The sequence below is a fragment of the Canis aureus genome, chromosome 23 (genome assembly GCF_053574225.1).
Source record: "Canis aureus isolate CA01 chromosome 23, VMU_Caureus_v.1.0, whole genome shotgun sequence".
NCBI lineage: Eukaryota > Metazoa > Chordata > Mammalia > Carnivora > Canidae > Canis > Canis aureus.
Genome location: NC_135633.1, coordinates 44,621,672 through 44,641,822, shown reverse-complemented (window position 1 = coordinate 44,641,822; position 20,151 = coordinate 44,621,672). Strand labels below are relative to the sequence as shown.

At 38.2% G+C, this 20,151-nt stretch overlaps 1 protein-coding gene and 2 non-coding genes across 7 annotated transcripts in view; all 3 read right to left on the bottom strand.

The window, feature by feature from the left end:
* Positions 1-20,151, bottom strand: part of CEP295 (centrosomal protein 295) — a 52,782-nt gene that overhangs the window by 3,433 nt on the left and 29,198 nt on the right. For 4 of the 5 annotated variants that reach the window (XR_013362423.1, XM_077867451.1, XM_077867453.1 and 1 more), the window contains 13 exons: positions 19,533-19,625; positions 19,280-19,383; positions 17,221-17,355; positions 16,649-16,746; positions 13,263-16,440; positions 11,629-11,797; positions 11,350-11,493; positions 7,123-7,275; positions 3,572-3,669; positions 2,928-3,030; positions 2,345-2,515; positions 1,401-1,540; positions 119-290 (listed from right to left, as the gene is read on the bottom strand). Coding sequence is in view for 4 of the 5 variants with exons in the window: in XM_077867451.1 (XP_077723577.1) it covers positions 119-290; positions 1,401-1,540; positions 2,345-2,515; positions 2,928-3,030; positions 3,572-3,669; positions 7,123-7,275; positions 11,350-11,493; positions 11,629-11,797; positions 13,263-16,440; positions 16,649-16,746; positions 17,221-17,355; positions 19,280-19,383; positions 19,533-19,625 (4,758 nt within the window). In the remaining variant the exon portion in view is untranslated. The remainder of the gene's footprint in view (positions 1-118; positions 291-1,400; positions 1,541-2,344; positions 2,516-2,927; positions 3,031-3,571; positions 3,670-7,122; positions 7,276-11,349; positions 11,494-11,628; positions 11,798-13,262; positions 16,441-16,648; positions 16,747-17,220; positions 17,356-19,279; positions 19,384-19,532; positions 19,626-20,151) is intronic. The other variant, XM_077867452.1, reaches the window with a different exon arrangement.
* On the bottom strand, positions 3,118-3,187 carry LOC144295573 (small nucleolar RNA U2-30). Its single transcript, XR_013362664.1, has one exon. It is a non-coding gene; the product is annotated as a small nucleolar RNA U2-30 (small nucleolar RNA).
* Positions 3,375-3,454, bottom strand: LOC144295575 (small nucleolar RNA U2-19). The gene has a single exon (XR_013362665.1). It is a non-coding gene; the product is annotated as a small nucleolar RNA U2-19 (small nucleolar RNA).

Genomic DNA, 20,151 nt, shown 5'->3' with positions numbered 1-20,151 from the left:
TGAATACACAGAGAAACAGAAGTTGTAACACTGGAGATGGGTGAGGACAGGAGCAGAGACACACCAGGAGCTGATAGGCACAATTTCCAAGGAAAATAGATTATAAACTTAATCATACCCTCAGTATCTGTAGCAAAAATCTGAGCTGCAGCATGAGCCAAGTGAGGATCAGGCTGCTGGTTCAAGCTTATATTAGAAGAATTCAGGCTGGTTCTCCTCAGTGCTGTAAAGGAAACAGTACTTTTGGATGATAGAACAGCATGGTGGCTTTCACATGAAGAATCTGAGTTCTGATGGAAAAACAATAGAGAATATGGATTATGTATTATCAATTGAGTCAATAATCCTGTTCCTATGATACCTTAATAACCACATAACTTTCACAATAATTTGCTATTTAAACCCAATTCTTCCATTTCAGTTAATATGAAAGAGACTTAAAAAAATTATTTAGGGGTGTGGGTGGCTCATTTGGTTAACTGTCTGCCTTCAGCTCAGGTCATGATCCTGGGGTCCTGGGATCGAGGCATCAGACTCATTGCTCAGCAAGGAATCTGCCTTTCCCTCTGCCCCTTCCCTTGGGCTCCTGCTCTCTCTCAAATAAATCTTTAAAAATACACAGATATATATAGATAGATTTTAAAAATTAAAAAATTATTTAGAAAACACTGCAAATTAATCAGATAGTTTAGAATATGAGGAGATCATTTTTGAAAAGCGGGAACTATTATGTACGACAGCCTGAGATGTTAGGCTATGGAAGCAGAAAGACCCAGGTTTGAATATCAGCTGCCTGATACAGGAAGAGGCTTTAAATTTCATAAAATTGATAATAAAAATGTTCTCAAGCCTTTTATGGATTATACTCCTTGTATATGGAGATACAATGAGCCTGTAAGCCGCTGGAGATACGGCTTACAGGATAAAATTCTAGTACAGCTGGTTTTCAATCTTGGTTCCACATTAGAATTGCTTGGGGAGCTTAAAAAAAATTCCTGATAACCTAGGCACTCCTAGAGACCTTGATTTTTTTTTTTTTTTTAAAGATTTTATTTATTTATTCGTTAGAGACAGAAAGAGAGAGAGAGAGAGAGAGAGGCAGAGACACAGGCAGAGGGAGAAGCAAGCTCCATGCAGGGAGCCCAACGTGGGACTCAATCTTGGGTCTCCAGCATCACGCCCTGGGCTGAAGGTGGTGCTAAACCTTCTCGGGCTGCCCGAGACTCTGATTTAACTGGCCTGGGTACAGCCTGGGCACAGCCTGGACATTGGGAGTTTTAAAAGCTTTCCACATGATTCTAATTAGCAGTGAAGGTTAAGAACCATTGTTCTGTTCTAACAGAAGGAAAGATAAAGTATTTTTGAAAATTCACAGCAATGAAGCATCTACATTAATATACCTGGTAAAAGTCTCTGCTGTCTTGAGAAATCCCAGAGTATGATGATGATATGTCAAAATCTGGATGTGGTTCTAAGGGTTTAAATAGCTGACGATGCAAATTTGGAAAAGTGTGTTCCAATTCTGGAAAGTCAAGGTCAACTGTTGTAATTTTGAGAAAAAAAGAAAAAATTTAATTTTAGGTAACTGCAATTTAACAAAATTACTTCTATTTTTTCACTGCCAGCAGATCCTTTCTATTAAGTCCTATCATTACACCCCACATTCAAAAAATAAGGCTACTCTCAGTGACCAAAACCTTTGACAAAGTTTCCATTTTTACTAGCTCCAAAATCTTATGAGGTTAATTAGAAGAAGCTATATGATCACTGCTTTACTATAAGCTTTGTTATTCTTACTTATTTCATTTTAGGATCAATGATTTCAGAGGAGAAAAAAAGAAGAAAAGTTCACTGTATAGGATGTTATAATGGGCCAGGAATTGTGCTTCATGTGTATTATCTCATTTAATCTCCAACATCACCCTTTTAATAGAAGATGGAGTAAGTAACCTGCCCATGGTCTCACAGCTAATCAATGATCAAACTAGGGCCTCAAGGTCTGATCTGTGAACTCTTATTCTCTATTGGCAATACTGCCTTGGTTGTCAGAGTTAAGTTTGCACTGGTAGAGGAAGATTTTCTCATCTCTTCTACAGGTTCTTCAGTCTAATTGGTTCCAGATCCCTTCTCTCACAAATGCCCTCAACTGTCTTCCACTTTCTATGTCATAATTGCTGCAGCAGTCCATAAAAACACGAAGCTCAAACACTCTTTAGAACTAAAAGGATGGAAAGTTATACAAAAGTACTGTTCAAAATAATTTTAGCCCACAGGTCTGTTTTTTCAGTCATCAAATTTGCTTCATTTATGTGCTTGTCCATCATCTGCTGCATGTGTGTCTTACCAGATGTAAATTTTTCCAATGCAGGCAGCACAGGTTGATGAACTTCCCCAGAGTCCTGCCGTTGATAAATAACTTGTGATGAGGGAACTATAGAACTTAAAATATTGGTTTCCTTTTCTTTACCAGTGGCAGATTCTTGTTCCCTGTGGTCCACATGCTCTGAAAATGACCCTGAAAATTCAGTTTAATGAAAATACTTAATGGCTGGCCACAAAGTTCCTTAGAGACACACTTTGGCAGAGAGGCAGAGCCAAGATACACTGACGAGGGATCAGAGGAACTAAGAAATCTGCTCAGAAAGATTCCCACTGAATGGGAAAAGGTGATAATAGCAGATAATTTTCAAAATATTGCTGGAGATCCACAGAGCATCCCTGTGGGTCTACAGGCCTGTGACGTCCAGTCATGTTTACGGAGTATCATACTGTCCACTATTCTCTCAGGCATGAACAGTTTATTTCTGAGATTTAAAGAAACAATTTTTCAGCATACTGTGACAAGCTCTCAGTGTTTGCTCACCACTGTATTGATCTCAGCTGATGCTGGCCTTTCAATTTATTTACAAGCATGCTGATGTTATTACCTGGATCTGTAAGGCTCAGATCTGTGTTCTCATAACTTAAAAAGCTTCCAGTAGAAATAGTTATTGACAATAATGGCTCATGATAAATCTCTTCTGTTTCAGCCTAAAAATGAAGAGGAACGTTACACCACAATGTAAGAAGTAATAGCTAGAAAAAACCCAAATCAGCGACATTAGTAATGATGAACTCTGAGCTCAGATCAAGTGTAGAAACCTTCATAGTTGTAAAGATCAGTAGTAAAACCTTTTCATCATTGCTCAGAAATCTACACACAGATTCCCTCCCCACCCCCCAATCTCATTCATCAAGTCCTCAGTTATACACGGTCACCTTTAAACACATACACACACACACACACACACACACACACACACACACGCACGCATGCACGTACGCACATACACACCTCCAGACATAAGCCCTTATTGTTCTAAATTACTTTTGCTTCTCAGAACTAGAGAGATCATGCATCAGGTAGACTGGAAGGTCTTCTGATGCTCAGATTTGGCTATTTTCATCATTGATCCACTACAGTAAGAGCAGATCTCAGAGAACACAGACTTCAATATTTTACAACTTCTATAAACTAAAACATGAAACCAAACAGCTCTAACCATGGAGTACACATTAAGACACTACTAACATTATCTGGCTTCACAGCTGGACTCAGATATGTATGTTCTTCCTCCACAGCATAACTTAATACAGCATGATTCTCAGCCACAGTCTCCTTGACCCTGACTGAAATTGGAGGGAGGGGGGAAGAGTTTAGATTATTACAAGTCAAATTCCTAGCACCAGAGGGTATCATTTCTATTTTCTTTCATATTTTGCTTTGTAGAATTGCCTTATCCTAGACCAAAAAAGAAACAAAAACATTCATTTTATTATTCATTAAAATGTCCTAGTCAGCACAATATGCTTTTCCCTGGAAAAACTGTACTTATTACTCTACAAATAGAAAATTACCAGTATGATGGGAAATGCTTTTGCTATTAAGTGAAGCAAGAATATTCTATTAATACAGTATGATCTCAAAGTTGAGAAAAATGCATATAAAAAAAGACCAAAAACCACAATATATAGAAATTATTTTGTCTCACTTAATAATAATTCAGGTATCTGAGTTAATTTTTCCCTTACTCCAAGAGCCAACATTTATGAGAGAAAGCTGGTCAAAGTGTATAGTTATCTGTGGCTCTGAGACAGAATAAAATTAAAACTGTGCCACCAAATATATAAACTAAAAACATGTGTCTCATTATCACCATGACTTTAAGAGATATCACACACATTAAAAGTATGTTTTTTAAATGTTTTTGTAAGAAATGTTTTTTCAAAGATAACCCAGGACACACACATAATGTATCTGTATTTATAAAATAATATCTATATTATGGATAATGAGGCAGAAATAAAAGTAATACTGAATATTATAAGTACAACTTGTTTTTAAACGTTTTTTTTTACTATCTTCTTTTTCATTAAAAATATATTATTCTGACCTGATATAACCAATAAACTGTTACTTGGTTTCTTCTATACATGCTAAAATTTTCAGTAAAGAAACTAAGATATGGTGCAATTTTACAGTAGTTATTTTTTTTAGGCAGTTCATTCCAAAAGCTAGTTGGGAGATAAGAAGCTAATCTAGGGTTTATCAATTAATAATCATAACTATACTGTTATCTGTAACAGATACCCTCCCAGGGGGAGGATTTGGGTAGAGTAAGAGGTGAAAAATAAAAATGAGAAAGGAATAAGGTCAGAGTTATTTAAAACGTTGCAGAATTCAGTGGAGAGGTTGCTGAAAGAGAAACAAGTATCACCAGTATGAGATTACTGAAAAGGGGAAGCAGTGTCATGAAAGCAAAGCCTTGAACAGCCATCTTCCTATGATATTGAAGAATTTCCTGCTTTCCTTCAGAAGCAAAGCACCATTTCCTGCCTTCCTACAAAAGCAAAGGGTACAGAGCTTGAATTTAGTGATACCACCTTTATAAAGCTACTAAGAAATCAAGGTGAGGTAATGAGGACCTGAATAAAGAGGAAGGAAGGGAACAGAGAAGTAACAAAGCTGATACCTTCCTTTTAAATACGAGATAATATGAATGTAGGGATGATTATAAGAAAGAGAAAAGCAGCCTGAGAGCTAAGAGCTGACCTGTCCTTGGTGTTCTCCCATTAAACATGAAAATTTCACAAAATACCAATACCTAAAAGGTTATTTTGTGACCATGATGGATCAAGATGGAAATCAGGCTACCAGTACTCATGTCTGATTGTAGACAAAACGATGAGTATTATCACAAAAATGACCAAGCGTCTCCTTATCCTGGCCTGAACTGAGACAGAAAGTTTAATTTTTATATATTTTTAATATGTCAAATATAATTAAGGATAATAATTTTCAAAAAAGATGATTTATTTGAGAGAAAGAGAAAGTGAGAGAGAATTCCAAGCAGATTCTGTGCTAAGCAGGGAGTCCAATGCAGGGCTTGATCCCATGACCCCAAAATCATGACCTGAGCCCAATCCAAGAGTTGAACGCTTTATTTTTTATATTATTTTTTTAAAAGATTTTATTTATTTATTCATGAGACACACACACACACACACACACACACAGGGAGAGAGAGGTTGAGAGAGAGAGGCAGAGATACAGGCAGAGGGAGAAGCAGGCTCCATGTAGGGAGCCTGACGTGGGACTCGATCCTGGGACTCCAGGATCACGCCCTGGGCTGAAGGCGGTGCTAAACCGCTGAGCCACCTGGGCTGCCCCAAGAGTTGAATGCTTAACTGACTGCACCACCCAGGCACCCAAAGAATGATAATTTATAATAAAAGCAGTATGTACTCATTAGCATTTCAGAAAGCACCAAAAATTAGAAAGAAGGAAAATTCCTTCTTTTCCTGCTATTCATAACCAACCACTTATTGCACTTTGGTGTTTTTCTTGCCTTTTTTGGTAAGAGTAATGGCTGCTTCTTTACCAGTTATAGCTTTCATAAAGTTCATTCCGTTATTCCTACCTCCTGGATAATTCCAGTAATGGAACTGCCCCTGTTCCGTTACTCATAAGCAATGCCCCACCTCCTTGAAGCCTCCCCCAAATCACCTAATACAAGCCCAAATCTTCTAATACCTGTACCAAGACACTTCAGAGCTCCCTGTCCCAAGCATTCTACCTCACTGCACCAAGTCAGAACACTCAGCTTTGTTCAACTATAGGTATGTTCCTATCCCCTTTAGCTAGTAGACAATGACAGGTAGAGTAAAAAGGAAATAAAGGTATTCATTGGCTAAATCTAAAAGAAAGTTAACAGTTTTATTTTAAAATGTTGGCTCTCTCTCATCTCTCATTCTATTGAACTATAGTGACAGCTAAAATAAAAAACTCTGGTTAGAAAAGATAACTACTTAAGATACCTTGGAACTAATGCGGCAGTATGAACTAGAACTACGCTTTGTAGGGTAAGCAATATTACACATATAAAACAGTTTTACACATGCAGAAATTCAAAGAGATTAAAAAATTAATACTGGTCGTGCTTGGGAGGCAGGATTAAGTGATTTAACATTTTTTCCCTTATAACTCTTTTCCAAATATTTTAAACACAAAGCATGCCATTTAGAATGCCACAGAATATTTTAAACATAATATTTAGTAGTATTAAATATGGACTGTTACAAATAGATTAAATACATAATTTGTAGAGGTTGCCAACTGAAAACCTCATACTCTCCTATATTTCCTACTAGCATTTATTTAGTAAAATAATTTAAAACCAAATTACTAGTCTCTAAATAAATTACTAGTCTTCACTTACCTCATTCTACTATTTGTGTAAAGAAATACATGCTTTTTGTAAAAAACATACAAACAAAACAAAACCCCAAAACAAAAAAACCTATAATACATGAACATATGAACGAGAAAGTGAAATCCAGACTCCAACAAAGGTACTGTACCTTTGGTGATTATCATTCCAGACAATTCTCAATGCATAAAGACAGTTTTACCACCTTCATTTAAAAAGTACAAAGGACTACAAAGTATAGATACACTATAATGATTCTATTACCAACCATCACTAGAGTTATTCACCATTTCTTATTACAAATTACACTATAATAAATATCTTTTGTCTACATCTCCTTGCACACAGCAATTCTACTTCCTATTTCTCTCACCTGCTTCATTGGGGTCATCACCACAGATGTTCTCCTGGGCAATTGGGTAAAGACAACCAAATGCATCACAGTCCAGTGGGCTGCCAAATAAACTTTGTTCTCGGCTTATTGAGACCCTTAGGGGGTCCCTGTCTTGATAAAAATCTGGTTTACCTGGGAGAAAGAAAATATGGACTCATTAGATTTTCACTTATGTTTCTAGAGTTAGTTCAAATGAAAATAGCAATTTAGATCACAGGTAAAAATCTATGTAGCAAGAAAAATAATAACCACTTATCTTTCACTCAGGCCTTTAAATTATTTCATTTTGATTTTACTAACTTTTTAATGATAGTCCCACTTCCAACACCAAATAATACTTCAGTATTGACCAAGCACAGGAAAAAAATGCCTGGAGAATTCACTAACCATAAATAGTACTGTAAGGTATAATGTGTTCACACAATAAAGTAAAAAATAGCCAGAGCTAATCTGTGGTATAAGAAATCAAGATAGAGGTTTATCCTGAGAGAATGGAGAGACAGGAATTAGGAGGACATGTATGTGGAGTTCTCTAAGGTTTTAGTTCTTGACCCGAGTGGTGGCAACATGGGGATGGCTATTATAGTGGTAATCACTGAAATATAACACTTAGGATACCAGGTATTACATAAGGAAAGTGTGCAACAGGGAATTGAAAACAGGGAGAATGTTTAGAAATATGTACGTGGAACACATCCATCCCATCTCCAAAGGTCCCTGTCCCTCAACATCAACCCTACAGGATACTAAAGGTTTATTTATTCTCTGGAGAAATGGAACCTAATACACTCTGAAAATAGGGGCCTTGGAACTGAAAGGAAGCAAGGGTGGGAGGAAGTGAAAATGCCATAAGGAAATCAGGGGTTCTCAAGTCTGCACCTCAACATAGCAACAGCCAGACTTGGATCAAGCTTGTGAGGATCTTCTCTTAAAGAAACTAAACTGTGAACAGACTCCAGGAAAAGAATCCCAGATACTAAATGGAGGGTACCCAATGAGAAACCCCCTTTCCTAATGAAATTCAGCAGGAAACAGGTCCCGCCCCTTACAGAATTTCTAATTCGCCTTTAGCATCCCACTCAAATATGCAAGACATTAGAGAAATGCTCCTTAAAAATGGGAAACAAAAAAGGAACAAAAGAATTCAGACAAATGGAGAAATATAGGAACCCAAACAAAATACTATATATATTCAGGGTAGGTAATATGTTGTATTTGTGAGACAACAGCAGGATGCTATGAAAAAGAAAAAAAAAAAAATCCCCAAACAGGAAAAGAGTAAGCTTTTAGAAAACACAATTTGATAGTCAAATTGAAAATGCGTAAGTTAGAAAAAAATTGAGGAAATTCTTCCAGAATAAAAACCAAAAACAAAAGAAACTAGAGAAGAAAATTGGAGGATCAATATAGATCCGTGTCTTTTTTTTTTTTTTTAAGATTTTATTTATTTTTTTAAATATTTTTTTCTTTATTTATTTATGATAGTCACACAGAGAGAGAGAGAGGCAGAGACATAGGCAGAGGGAGAAGCAGGCTCCATGCACCGGGAGCCCGACGTGGGATTCGATCCCGGGTCTCCAGGATCGCGCCCTGGGCCAAAGGCAGGCGCCAAACCGCTGCGCCACCCAGGGATCCCTAAGATTTTATTTATTTGAGAGAGAGAGAGGAGAGAAAATGAGCAGGGGGAGGGGGAGAGGGAGAACAAGAAGCAGACTCCCCACTGAGCAGGGAGCCCAACAGGGAGCTCCACCCCAGCACCCTGGGATCATGACCTGAGCTGAAGGCAGATGCTTTAACTGACTGGGCCACCAGGCTCCACCTAGCCACAGATCAGTGGCTTTCAACATGGCTTTATCATCAGCTGCCTAAGGAGTCTGTAGCCATTATTTTTGGTCTAAATGCCTCCTACCTCTATGAAATTTTAATAACCACAGATATACTGTTTATCTTTTTATGTATACCTGTGCTTTAATATATAAAGAAAGACTTTTTCACCGCCCCAAGAACTGACATAGGTCCCCCAATTTTAACAGGAAGATGTTTCAGAGAAACTGGTGTGATCTCACCTTCTATTAGAGGTATGTGATAGAAGTATTAGTGTGAGAAAACATCCAACAGAAACTTTAAGCTAATAAAAAAAGGAGAGAATTTACTATAGAAAAGAAGTTTTACAAAACAGAGTATTATAGTACACTAATTTTTTTTAGCAGTGAAAAATAATTACACATTAGCATGAGGGTAATTTAACTTGATTTTTAAAAACTCATTGCCAAGCACTACGGTAAATATACGAAACACATAAAAGACTGAAAAGTGGCTGGTAAGGTTCAGGGGTAATGGGTGGGGAGGGGCAGGAATAACCTTTTAGCACTGTTTGTCTTTTAAAACTACTTGCCTGTAATATTTTGACTAAAAGTTTTACCCAACGTGTGATAAGGGCTAGGATAAAAGCTCCAAAGGCTCATGAGAGGGACACTTGATCATTCAGGCCACGTTCACCAGAAAAGGGACACTGAACCTCACTCTTAAGATCATGAAAGGCCTGGAAGGTGAAGCTGGAGACTGAGACTTAATGCAGACTTATTCCTCAAATCAAAGAGAAGACCAATGAAGAGTCTCAAACAGGGAGATGCAAGGGAGATTAGGGAGATTACTCCGAATGTACCATGGAGAAAGGAGAGTACAGCTAGACTAGAAGCAGGAAGACTTGGGAAGCTATAGTAGCCACTCGAGAGAGAAATGATAGCCTGCATTAATGAGTAGGAGTGGCAACAAGCAGACAGATGACAGAACTGAACAAGGAGAACTAAGAATTGGTGATTTTTATGGGGTGTCAGAGAGAGAAAGACAAGGGGAATGTTAAGATTTACATGTAATTGCTTGTCCCTGAAAAAAGGCTCAAGGATAAAGTGGTGAGCGAATATATAGCTTTTCCTTTTAGACAAGATGACATTTTTGCAATCTCAAACATGATTCGATAAATCATAGGAATCAATGCTGAGAATTTCCCAACGCATATTCTAAAGCAGGGAAAAGGACTAATTCCCATACAGCTGTGGTTTGCCAAAAAATGCAAAATAGGAGAAAAGCTATCAAAGCTGAGTAATAAATAAAATTATTATAACCTCCATAAGATAAGAAAGGGGACTGATTCTTAAGAGTTACTCTGAATCTACCTTTCTTAATTTTTTCAGTCAGAAACAAAGGCACAATATTTTATGGCGTAAGACCAAAGCAGCTGTTAATAATACACTTCTAGATACCTTTCTAGTGACAAGACTAATTCTCCCCCTTAAAAAAATTTGCTTTGGGGCAGCCCAGGTGGCTCAATGGTTTAGCGCCGCCTTCAGCCCAGGGCCTGATCCTGGAGACCTGGGATCAAGTCCCACGTCGGGCTCCTGCATGGATCCTGCTTCTCCCCCTGCCTGTGTCTCTGCCTATCTCTCTCTCTCTCTGTATCTCTCATGAATAAATACATAAAATCTTTAAAAAAATTGCTTTGATAAATTTGATGAGTTATTTACTTGAGTCTGAAACCTAAAAATAATTATGAAATTCAAATGGAGATATTTACTAAATATCGCAGGGAAGAATTTTCCTAGATAACTACATTCAGGGAGAAGTACAGAGAAGAAATATTCCTGCTTATAACTATCCTTAAAGCATAATCATCCTATAAAAGATACAAGAGCAGTGAAGGTATTCAAGTTGAAAAGCAGGAAAGAAAATACAAAGTTCCTCCTAAAGAAACAGGTTTATTTATAAATATTTTATTTATTAGAGAGAGAGAGAGAGAGTGCATGTGAACATGATTGGGGAGGGCAGATAGGCGGCCTACAGAGAGTGTAGGAGAAGCAGGCTCCTTGCTGAGCAGAAAGCCTGACCTGGGGCTGGATCCTGGGACTCCAGGCAGATGCTTAACCTACTGAGCCACCCAGGTGCCCCAAGAAACAGGTTTAGGAGGCAGATATGAAAGGAAGTAGAGGGAAGCAAAAGTGTCAGAAGCAGAGGATACTGAAGAACTTTTGTCTACAGGAAACAGGTTTTCACCATCTACGAGAAACTAGTTACCTAATGTCACATTTAAGTCCAAAGTTTAAATACTATTCATGTAAACCATTTTTTTCTTTCCTGAATACTCACAGCCTGTTTCTTCAAGACAAAAAAATTAACATCGTGAAAAAATTTTATCAAACCATATATTACCTAGTACAGAAGTTCTGCCACTTGCTGGTGATTCTACCTCTGGTATAGCACTAAGTTCATGTTGGTTCAAGTCCAATCCACATTTAACTTTTGCTACAGGGGGCTTTGAGGATCTCCTGCCCAGTTGCTTGTCCAGAAGCTCGCCTATCAAGTCAGTGACAAAGTCAGGCATAGTACAAATCTGTTAACATACTACAAACTTTTCCTCAGGCAGCAAGTTGAGGGAGGCGAAAGCAAAAAAATAATCAGGATAGTTACAATAGTATGCAATTATCTTACCACTCTGCTTGGTATCACTCTCTCCTGAAAGCAGCTGATTATCACCAGAGTTGCTCCTACTTGCAGGACTAATGCTTCCCTGATCACCTTCTGCTAGGTCTTGGAGTTGAGGAAGCCACTCTCTGAGCTTCTGAGTTTCTGTGTCATTTTCGGCTTTGGGCTTACTTATCTGAAAAAGTGGACAATTAAGGGTGGGGATGGCATAGGACAAGGATCATGTGAAGAATTCATTAGATGTGTATTGCTCTTCTTAAATTAGAACCTCAACCAAATAAACAGTTCCATCAATCACACTATTACAACTTTAGAGATTAAAAAATGAGAAATGCTTCTAATACTGAAAGTGATACTTCCATTGAAAAGTATAGGGATCCCTGGGTGGCGCAGCGGTTTGGCGCCTGCCTTTGGCCCAGGGCGCGATCCTGGGGACCTGGGATCAAATCCCACATCGGGCTCCTGGTGCATGGAGCCTGCTTCTCCCTCTGCCTGTGTCTCTGCCCCTCTCTCTCTCTCTCTCTGTGTGACTATCACAAATAAATAAAAATTAAATAAATAAATAAAAATAAAACATTTAAAAAAAAAAAAAGAAAAGTATAACCTTTCACAGGGATTGAACTTGAAAACTTAGCCTCCACTGTATCTTTCAGTAAGACATTACACTTGGGTACAGCCCGTTTCCCCCCGCTTTTCTTTCCCCATTACTTTTCCATAAAAAGACCAGGAAATCCCTAGAACTTAAGTTCTCTGAGTTCAACTCAAGCTTCTCTTGAAAGCCAAAGGATTTACAGAATTTTATTTAGGCTAAATCTGAGATTTAGGAAGTGGGCCTTTTAAAATAAAATGGACACATTCATATTCAGAATATATGCCTCTCCCCTACAATGAAACCATGAATGTCAATGTGACCGAGCCAGAGTCTTCTTATCAATTCAGTAACAAACAGCAGGTCTAACTGCCCATCAGTCTAAAATCATGCCAGTTGTTCAGAAAAGGTGGGTGATACTGTTACTTAAGGAAAAAGATGGGACTAATTTTGATTCAAATACAAACGTCAAGCAAGTGGTAACAGAAAGCACAAGATGTGCTATTTGCATAAAAGAAATTCTGCTAACTAGTCATTTTGCAATTTCATTTTACGGTATGGTAAGCTCACAACCCCTTATAATAAAACTTCAAATGATAATCTATGTGGTTTTTTTTAAGATTTTATTTATTTATTCGACGGGGGGTGGGGGCGGGGGGAGAGAGTATGCACAAGCAGGCTACCCTGCTGAGCAGAGAGCCGATTTTGGGGCTCGACCCCAGGTCCCTGGGATCATGACTTGAGCCGAAGGAAGACACTTCATGGACTGAGCCACCCAGGTGCCTTGATAATCTACGTTTTCGATGGTGTTTGCATTTGGCTATGTCAAACTACTGCTCAAAATCAGTTGAGCTTCAAGCAAGTATTAACCTTATAAACACAAGGTAAGGCAGACCAATTTTTATATTTTAATTTACATTGTTTAAGGTAGAAAATTAAAGCAGTTAAGGTCAAACCACTTAGTCTCAATATTAAAAAAACAAACATCTAGTTTGTCTGAGTCATGTTATCTCCATTATTTAATTCCTAGGTATTTAAATTTAACACATACCTGACTGGATTTAAAGAACTCTTTCAAAGTCTGTTGATGTTTCTGTATCTGCTGCTGTAGTGCTGCTTGTCTCTGTACAAGCAATTCTTCTTGGGCTTTCTGGCTATACTGCAGAACTTTCTTCTGTAGATCCAACTGCTTCTGAAGTTCTATATTATCTTGCTGAGTTAAGACAGGTTGTGAAAGACACAGGAGTCTATCTTGAAATTTGGGGATCCCAGAATTGCTTGAAGGAGCTGCATGTTCACTCTTAGATGAATACAATTCACAATTGTTTTTAGATTTAACTTCAGCAAAAGGCAGTGGAATAAATGAATGGTCTCTTTCCATGGGTAAAAACAAAGAGGGAATAGCATGCTCAGAAGATTCACTTTCAGTCAACTGTGTTTGTCTGTCTGACAGTTCTTCCCCACTCTTCTCATTAGACTGTATCACTTCCCTCTGCAAATCCAATTGTGCTGTCAAAATATCTTGCTGAGGCAGAACAGTCTGTGATAAACTCGAAAGTCTATCCTGGGATATTGGGGTCTCAGGATGACTCGAGGGAACAGTATTGTTACTTCTGGCTGTAAGAGGCTTTTGGATTCTTTCAGAGTCAGCAACAGGCAGTGCTACCTGGGATAATGATGAAGAGCCAGTCGGCGCAGATGATACCCTTTTCTCCAATTGACTTAGTCTTTGCATAATTAATTCTTCTTGGACTTCCTGTCTAGATCGAATAGTTTTCCTCTGTATCTCTAACTGCTGTTGAAGTACCTTCAAATCATCATGGTGAGGTTGGATAAAATGCTCAGAAGGTAACTCTTCCTCAAATTTATATTGGCTGGGCAAAACCAATTCTTTTTGGGTATTCTTGCCACACGGAAGGGCATTTCCTTTCGGATCCAAGTGTTCTTGTTGGAGTGCAATCAGGTAATCTCTTTGAGGTAAAACAGGCTGTGATAAACCTCTATCAGTTAATCTTGGTATCTCAGAATGTCTTGAGGAAGCTGTATTATCACTCTTAGTTGAACAAGGTTCTTGGATTCTTCCAGATTCACTAAGACGTAATGAAGCAAATGAATGCTGTACAACTGAGGGTAGGAAGGAAGAGGTGCCAACCTGCTCAGGAGATATTCCTTCCTTCCGTTTGTGCAAAAGTAATTCCTCCTGAGCTTCCTGTCTAGATTGAATGATAGCTTCTCTCTGTGTAGCTAATCTTTCTCCAAGCGCCTTCAAATTGTCTTGTTGAGGCTGGATAAGTTGGGATAACCTCAAAAGCCTATCCTGCAACTGTGGGATCTGAAGATGGCTTTTACTATCACTCTCTGTTGAAAGAGGTTCCTGTGTTGTACCAGACTCAGCAGAAGGGAACGAAGTAAATGAAGGCTGTCCTAACTGGGGTCCGAATGAGGAGTCAGTTTGTTCCGAAGATATATTTCCTTGGGTGTTCTGGCTAAAATGAAGTGCCGCCTTCACTCTGTCTGGCCATTCTTGGTGTCCCTCCAAGCTATCTTGTAGAGGTCGAGTATGTGGTGAATATCCCAGAAGTCTTTCCTGAAATCTCAGGATCTTTAAATGGCTTAAGGGGACTGTACCATCACTATTGACTGACATAAATTCCTGGCATCTTTCAGACTCAGCTACCTGGGACAGGGATAAAGAGGTGCCAGTCTGTTCAGGAGAAATTATTTTTTCTAATTCATGTTGTTGTTTGTGTACAAATTCCTGAGTTTCTTGTTCACCAAGCATTACCCTCTGCATGTGTGACTGTTCTTGAAGTGTCAAATTTTCTTGCTGTGGCAGGTTATGCTGTGGAAAACTATGAGAAACATTCTGAAATGCCGGGGTTACTGGATGACTGGAGGGAGTAACACTCTCCTTTTCAGATAAATAAAAGTTCTGAATTCTTCTAGGCTCAGTTTTAGCAGGAGTTTGTGAAGCAACTAAACGCTGAGCAACCACTGGTGAAAATAACAAACTCCTCTGTCCAGACTTACCGTTTCCCAAATCCCTTTGTCTATGCAAAAGCAATTCTGTCTTGGGTTCATGCCTAGCCTGAAGAGCATCCCTCTGTGTAGTCAGCTGTTCTTGGAGCAACTTCAAACTATCATGCAAAGGTAGGAAGTGCTGTAGGAAACTCAAAGACCCATCCTGAGATTTTTGGTTTTCAGACTGGCTTGAGAGAAGTCCCTTCTCACTCTCGGATGAATACTGCTCCTGGATCTTTCCAGAATGAGTGCCAGCAGAAGGTAGTGAAGTAAATAGGTGCTGAGCTACCTGAGAAGGGAGAGAAGGGGGTTCAGTCTGTCCAGACCCTATTCTTCTACCCAGTTCACTCTGTTTATGTACATGTAATACTTCCTGGGCTTCTCGCCTAGCCTGAAGGCTATCTCTCTGAGTATTTAACTGTCCTTGGAGAAATGTAAAATTATCTTGCTGTGATAAGACCGGCTGTGAAAAACTCAAAAGCCTATCTGGAAGTTGTGGGACCCCAAGATGGCCTGGGGGAACTGCAGTATCACCCCAGGTTGGAGAAGATGCCTGGATTCTCCCTGATTCAGCTCTGGCAGAAGGCAGTGTAGCAAATGAATCCAGAGATCTTACTGGAAGGGATATAGAGAGGCCAGTCTGTCCTTCCAGTTCTTTCTGTTTGTACAAAAGCAATTGTTCCTGGGCTTCCAGTCTTGACTGAAGAACTTCCTTTTGTAGGTCTAACTGTTCTTGGAGAGCCTTCAAATTACCCTGCTGGGCTATAATACTCTCTGAAGATGGCAAGGATTTATCCTGCATTTGGCTGAATACAGAATGACTTATAGAAACGGTACTTTGCTTAGGCTGTTCCTGTGATTCCAAAGACTGCTTGGCTAAAACATCTGAAGTGATTAATGTGTCTGTTGTTGTTTCTGCCTGTCTTTGTGGAAAGAGACTCTGTCTTGGAACCTGAAAATAATCTGGTTCTAATTCGGAGATCTGTGAGGATGGTATAGGTTGATATTTATTAGGACTCAACTTGGGTCTCTGATCTTGATCCCAATGCTCTGATGTAACAGTGGGTCTTTCAGGTTTCCGTGGTAATACTGATATAAGAGAATCAGTTATTGATGAAGTAGCTAACACGGATGGGTACTTTCCTTTTAACATGGTCTGATATTCGAGTAATCGTTTCCTGGCTGTTTCAACAGATTGTCTATGAAACCTACCAAAAACAAACATAAAAAAAAAAAACCATTATTCTTTCTTGATGGAAAAAATGCCCTATATTCTCAAGTGTCTATGCATTAAAATTAACAAACAGCAATTTAGGATTGGCCATTATCATGATGCAAAAGGAACAACATTCATAGTGATTTCTGGAAGATGCAGTCACACTCTGTATCACATATAAATTATATCCTAGCAATTACCTGTTTTGTTGTAAAAGCTGATGTTGATAGTTACGAATCATCTGCCTATGATTCTCTTCATCGGAATTTATAGTGCATGGTCCTGGAGCAATACCAACCTAAAAGACAAAGCTACTAATTAAAAGGCAAATCCAGAAACAAGTACTAAAGTATTTTGTGCAAACTGAAGTTCTATAATTATAAACTTTTGTATAGCTTTATTTTTTTTTTACAAGAAAGACTGGTACTTCCATTATTCAGAAATGAAGTGATCAGGCAGCCCTGGTGGCTCAGCGGTTTAGTGCCGCCTTCAGCCCGGGGCATGATCCTGGAGACCTGGGACCCTCCAGAAACTGAAAGATGAAAGCCATTAGATTTGTATAAGCTTATAAGGTATATACATATACCTATGTCTATCTATACAGATACACACAGTGTTACAGTGTATCTATACAGATACACACATACACACATACAGAAAAAAATTACCAAAGAAAAATTAGAAATACATTTTACTTTCCTGAATGCTATGACTGCTCATATGTTCGTATCCCCCGACAATCTATGTAGGAATGAGATTTCCTGTATCCTACCCCAGTCTGTTGCATTCTCCTTTTTTCTTCTTCCAGCTGAGCCCTGAAGCGATCAGTTTCTAATCGTAACTTCTGTTGTTCAATCTGTTCAAGTAACTCCAACTGCTTTTGCTTCTGCTCTTCTATTTCCATTATCTAAGTAAAAAAAGTACTACCACTCTATTATCAATAAACTCATACAAAGAAAAGTTTTTATGTATAACATTGAAAAGAAACAGATCTCCTCACCAAGAATGCCAGTTATCTGAGAAGGAGGTAGTAATGTTTTATGTTATTGCCACTACCAGAGGGAGGAAGAGGGTGAGATGGGAAAAGGGGAAAGGGGGAAAAGGGGAAAGGAGAGAAAGGGAAGGAGAAAACAAACACTGCTTCTTGTGAGAGCACAGAGAAAGCTTGCTCAGCACTGAAGACTCCCACCTCCAGAGAAGCAGCAGATGATGCTCAGCCAAATCCTATGCTCTCATCTTTAATTTTACAGAGTTCTCAGTAAGAAAAATTGACTGAATAAATTAAACTCTCAAGGCCTTACAAATATTTTGACTTCTTAGGAATACCCATCAAGGGGTGCGGTTATCTAGAGGCCAAATAATACATGAGCAACATTCTGCATCTTCTGTCAGGTGTGAAACTGACGGGAAGACAATGGCACAGGGATGACACATAAACTCTAGTATTACACACACACACACACACACACAGATCCAACCAAGTATTAGAATATGTCAGAAGAGCTCCAAGTTTCGTGAGGACAGGATTGAGTCTGACTGGTTACGTGCTAAATCCAGCACCTAGTACAATCCCTGGAACATACATAACAACACATAAATATTTACTGAGTAAGTAGACCAAAGAATGTATAGAAGTTTTATTAAGAGGAACACTTCTACAAGAGATAATGAAGAACGATCTTGTTTTTAAAATAAAAAAATGTCTCAATCTGGTATTTTACCTATTTCTAATCAAGCAAGAGTGGCTACAGCTGAGTTCTTGTCTGCAACTTCCTTACTTTGCCTTACTCATAGGAGCCACTGAACTTAGACCATTTACAGTTCTGTATTATCTCTAGAACTACAATGTTAATAGTCAATAGCTGCATGTGACTATTAAAACTCAAATGAGGGATCCCTGGGTGGCGCAGCGGTTTGGCGCCTGCCTTTGGCCTAGGGCGCGATCCTGGAGACCCAGGATCGATTCCCACGTCGGGCTCCCGGTGCATGGAGCCTGCTTCTCTCTGCCTCTCTTTCTCTCTCTGTGACTATCATAAATAAATAAAAATTAAAAAATAAAAAAATAAATAAAAAATAAAAAAATAAAACTCAAATGAATTAAAATTAAATAAAACTGAAAACTCAGTCACTCAGTTGCACTAGTCATATTTCAAGTATTCAATAGCCCATGCAGCTAGCAGTTACCATACTGGACATAAATATGGAACATTTCCATAACCAGTGAAAGCTCTATTGGATAATACTACTTTAGAATACAGATTAGAAAACAACTTATCTGAGAAGAAATACTGGTCTATAGAATTCTTACTCCCGAGCTGTTTTTTCATAAAAACTAGGACTATAAATCGACTGGCTTAGTAGCAATTAACCTCTTTCAAGGTAATCTGTGTTAAAAAAAAAAAAAAAAGTCTGGTATTAAAGCAGACCATAATTACAGTTAAGAAGGCTGAATCAACAATTTTTCTTCTGAAATAATATTTAAAAAAAAAAAAAAGCTTTTGAGTTTATAAAGTCTAGCTGATTTCACCAAATATTTATAGAGTCCTTAGTATGTATAAAGCATTGCACCAGAACCTACGTAAACAGAATTTTCGAAAAGACCGTCTGTCTTTAACAAAAAGTATATACAAATACAAATACAAAACAAAATGCAGTAAGGATCAAATGAATAGTGTAAGCAAAGATGAAGTATTCTCTATCAGCTGAATGCATAAGACAAGACAGAATAAGTAGTACCAAAAGTAGCCAGACAGTAAGACAAATTTCACTGATCAAACAAAATTATAGAACCTAGAAGAAAGAAATCTCTAAAAATAAGAATTTCAGATTACCTGTTTCTGCCTTGCTGCCATTCTAATTCTGACTGCTTCTTCTTGAGGATGAAGTAGAATTGAACTCTGAGCTACAGCTGGGATAGGCTGAACTTCCTTTATTTCTAAGAGAATTCCCAAATCAAAAATTAAATAATTTAGAATTCTGACACTGCCATAATTCTCTTTACTCATTTATCACAAATGTAATTTTATTAGGAAAAAAATGTTAAGGTAAGCAAGCTTAATTTAAAAATGTGATAAAAAGAAATACCTTGTTCCCTTTCAGAGTCTGTATCCAATGAAAGTGGTTTCTCTTCACTAGTAAGTGGTCCAGAATCAACTGTTAAAGTATCACTTTCAGCAACTGTAATGGATACATTATTACAAACATATTATCACTGTAACCTTAAATGTGAACAAAGCAACAAAAACCTGCATTCAGATTAACAATTCAATTTTGGTCCATCTGTCACATTTAGTTAAGATCCAGTCATGTAGTTAAGATCCAGTCATGTTCCAGATGACCACATACTTATCCATTAAACTTAAGCCTCATTTAAGAAGACAGATGGGAGACTAAAATTGTGAACCAAAAGGAAAAAAATGAAGAATTGATTAAAAAGGTTTACTGATAGTTTCAAACACAAGGGAAAAGCACAGAGGAATAGAATAAACAAGGTACCTAAGTTCAAAAAGAGAAGCTTAAGGACTGGCAATGCATCCCTGCCATTTTTGGATATAAGGATTTTTCTTATTTCTGAGATCAGAGAAGGAAGTTAAAACAGTTTCTTGGATCGTATCAGGGTAGTCAGGAACTCTGCATCAAGCATTCACTCACTCACTCACTCACTTATTCTACTTATGTGGTACACACCGGGGATACACTGACA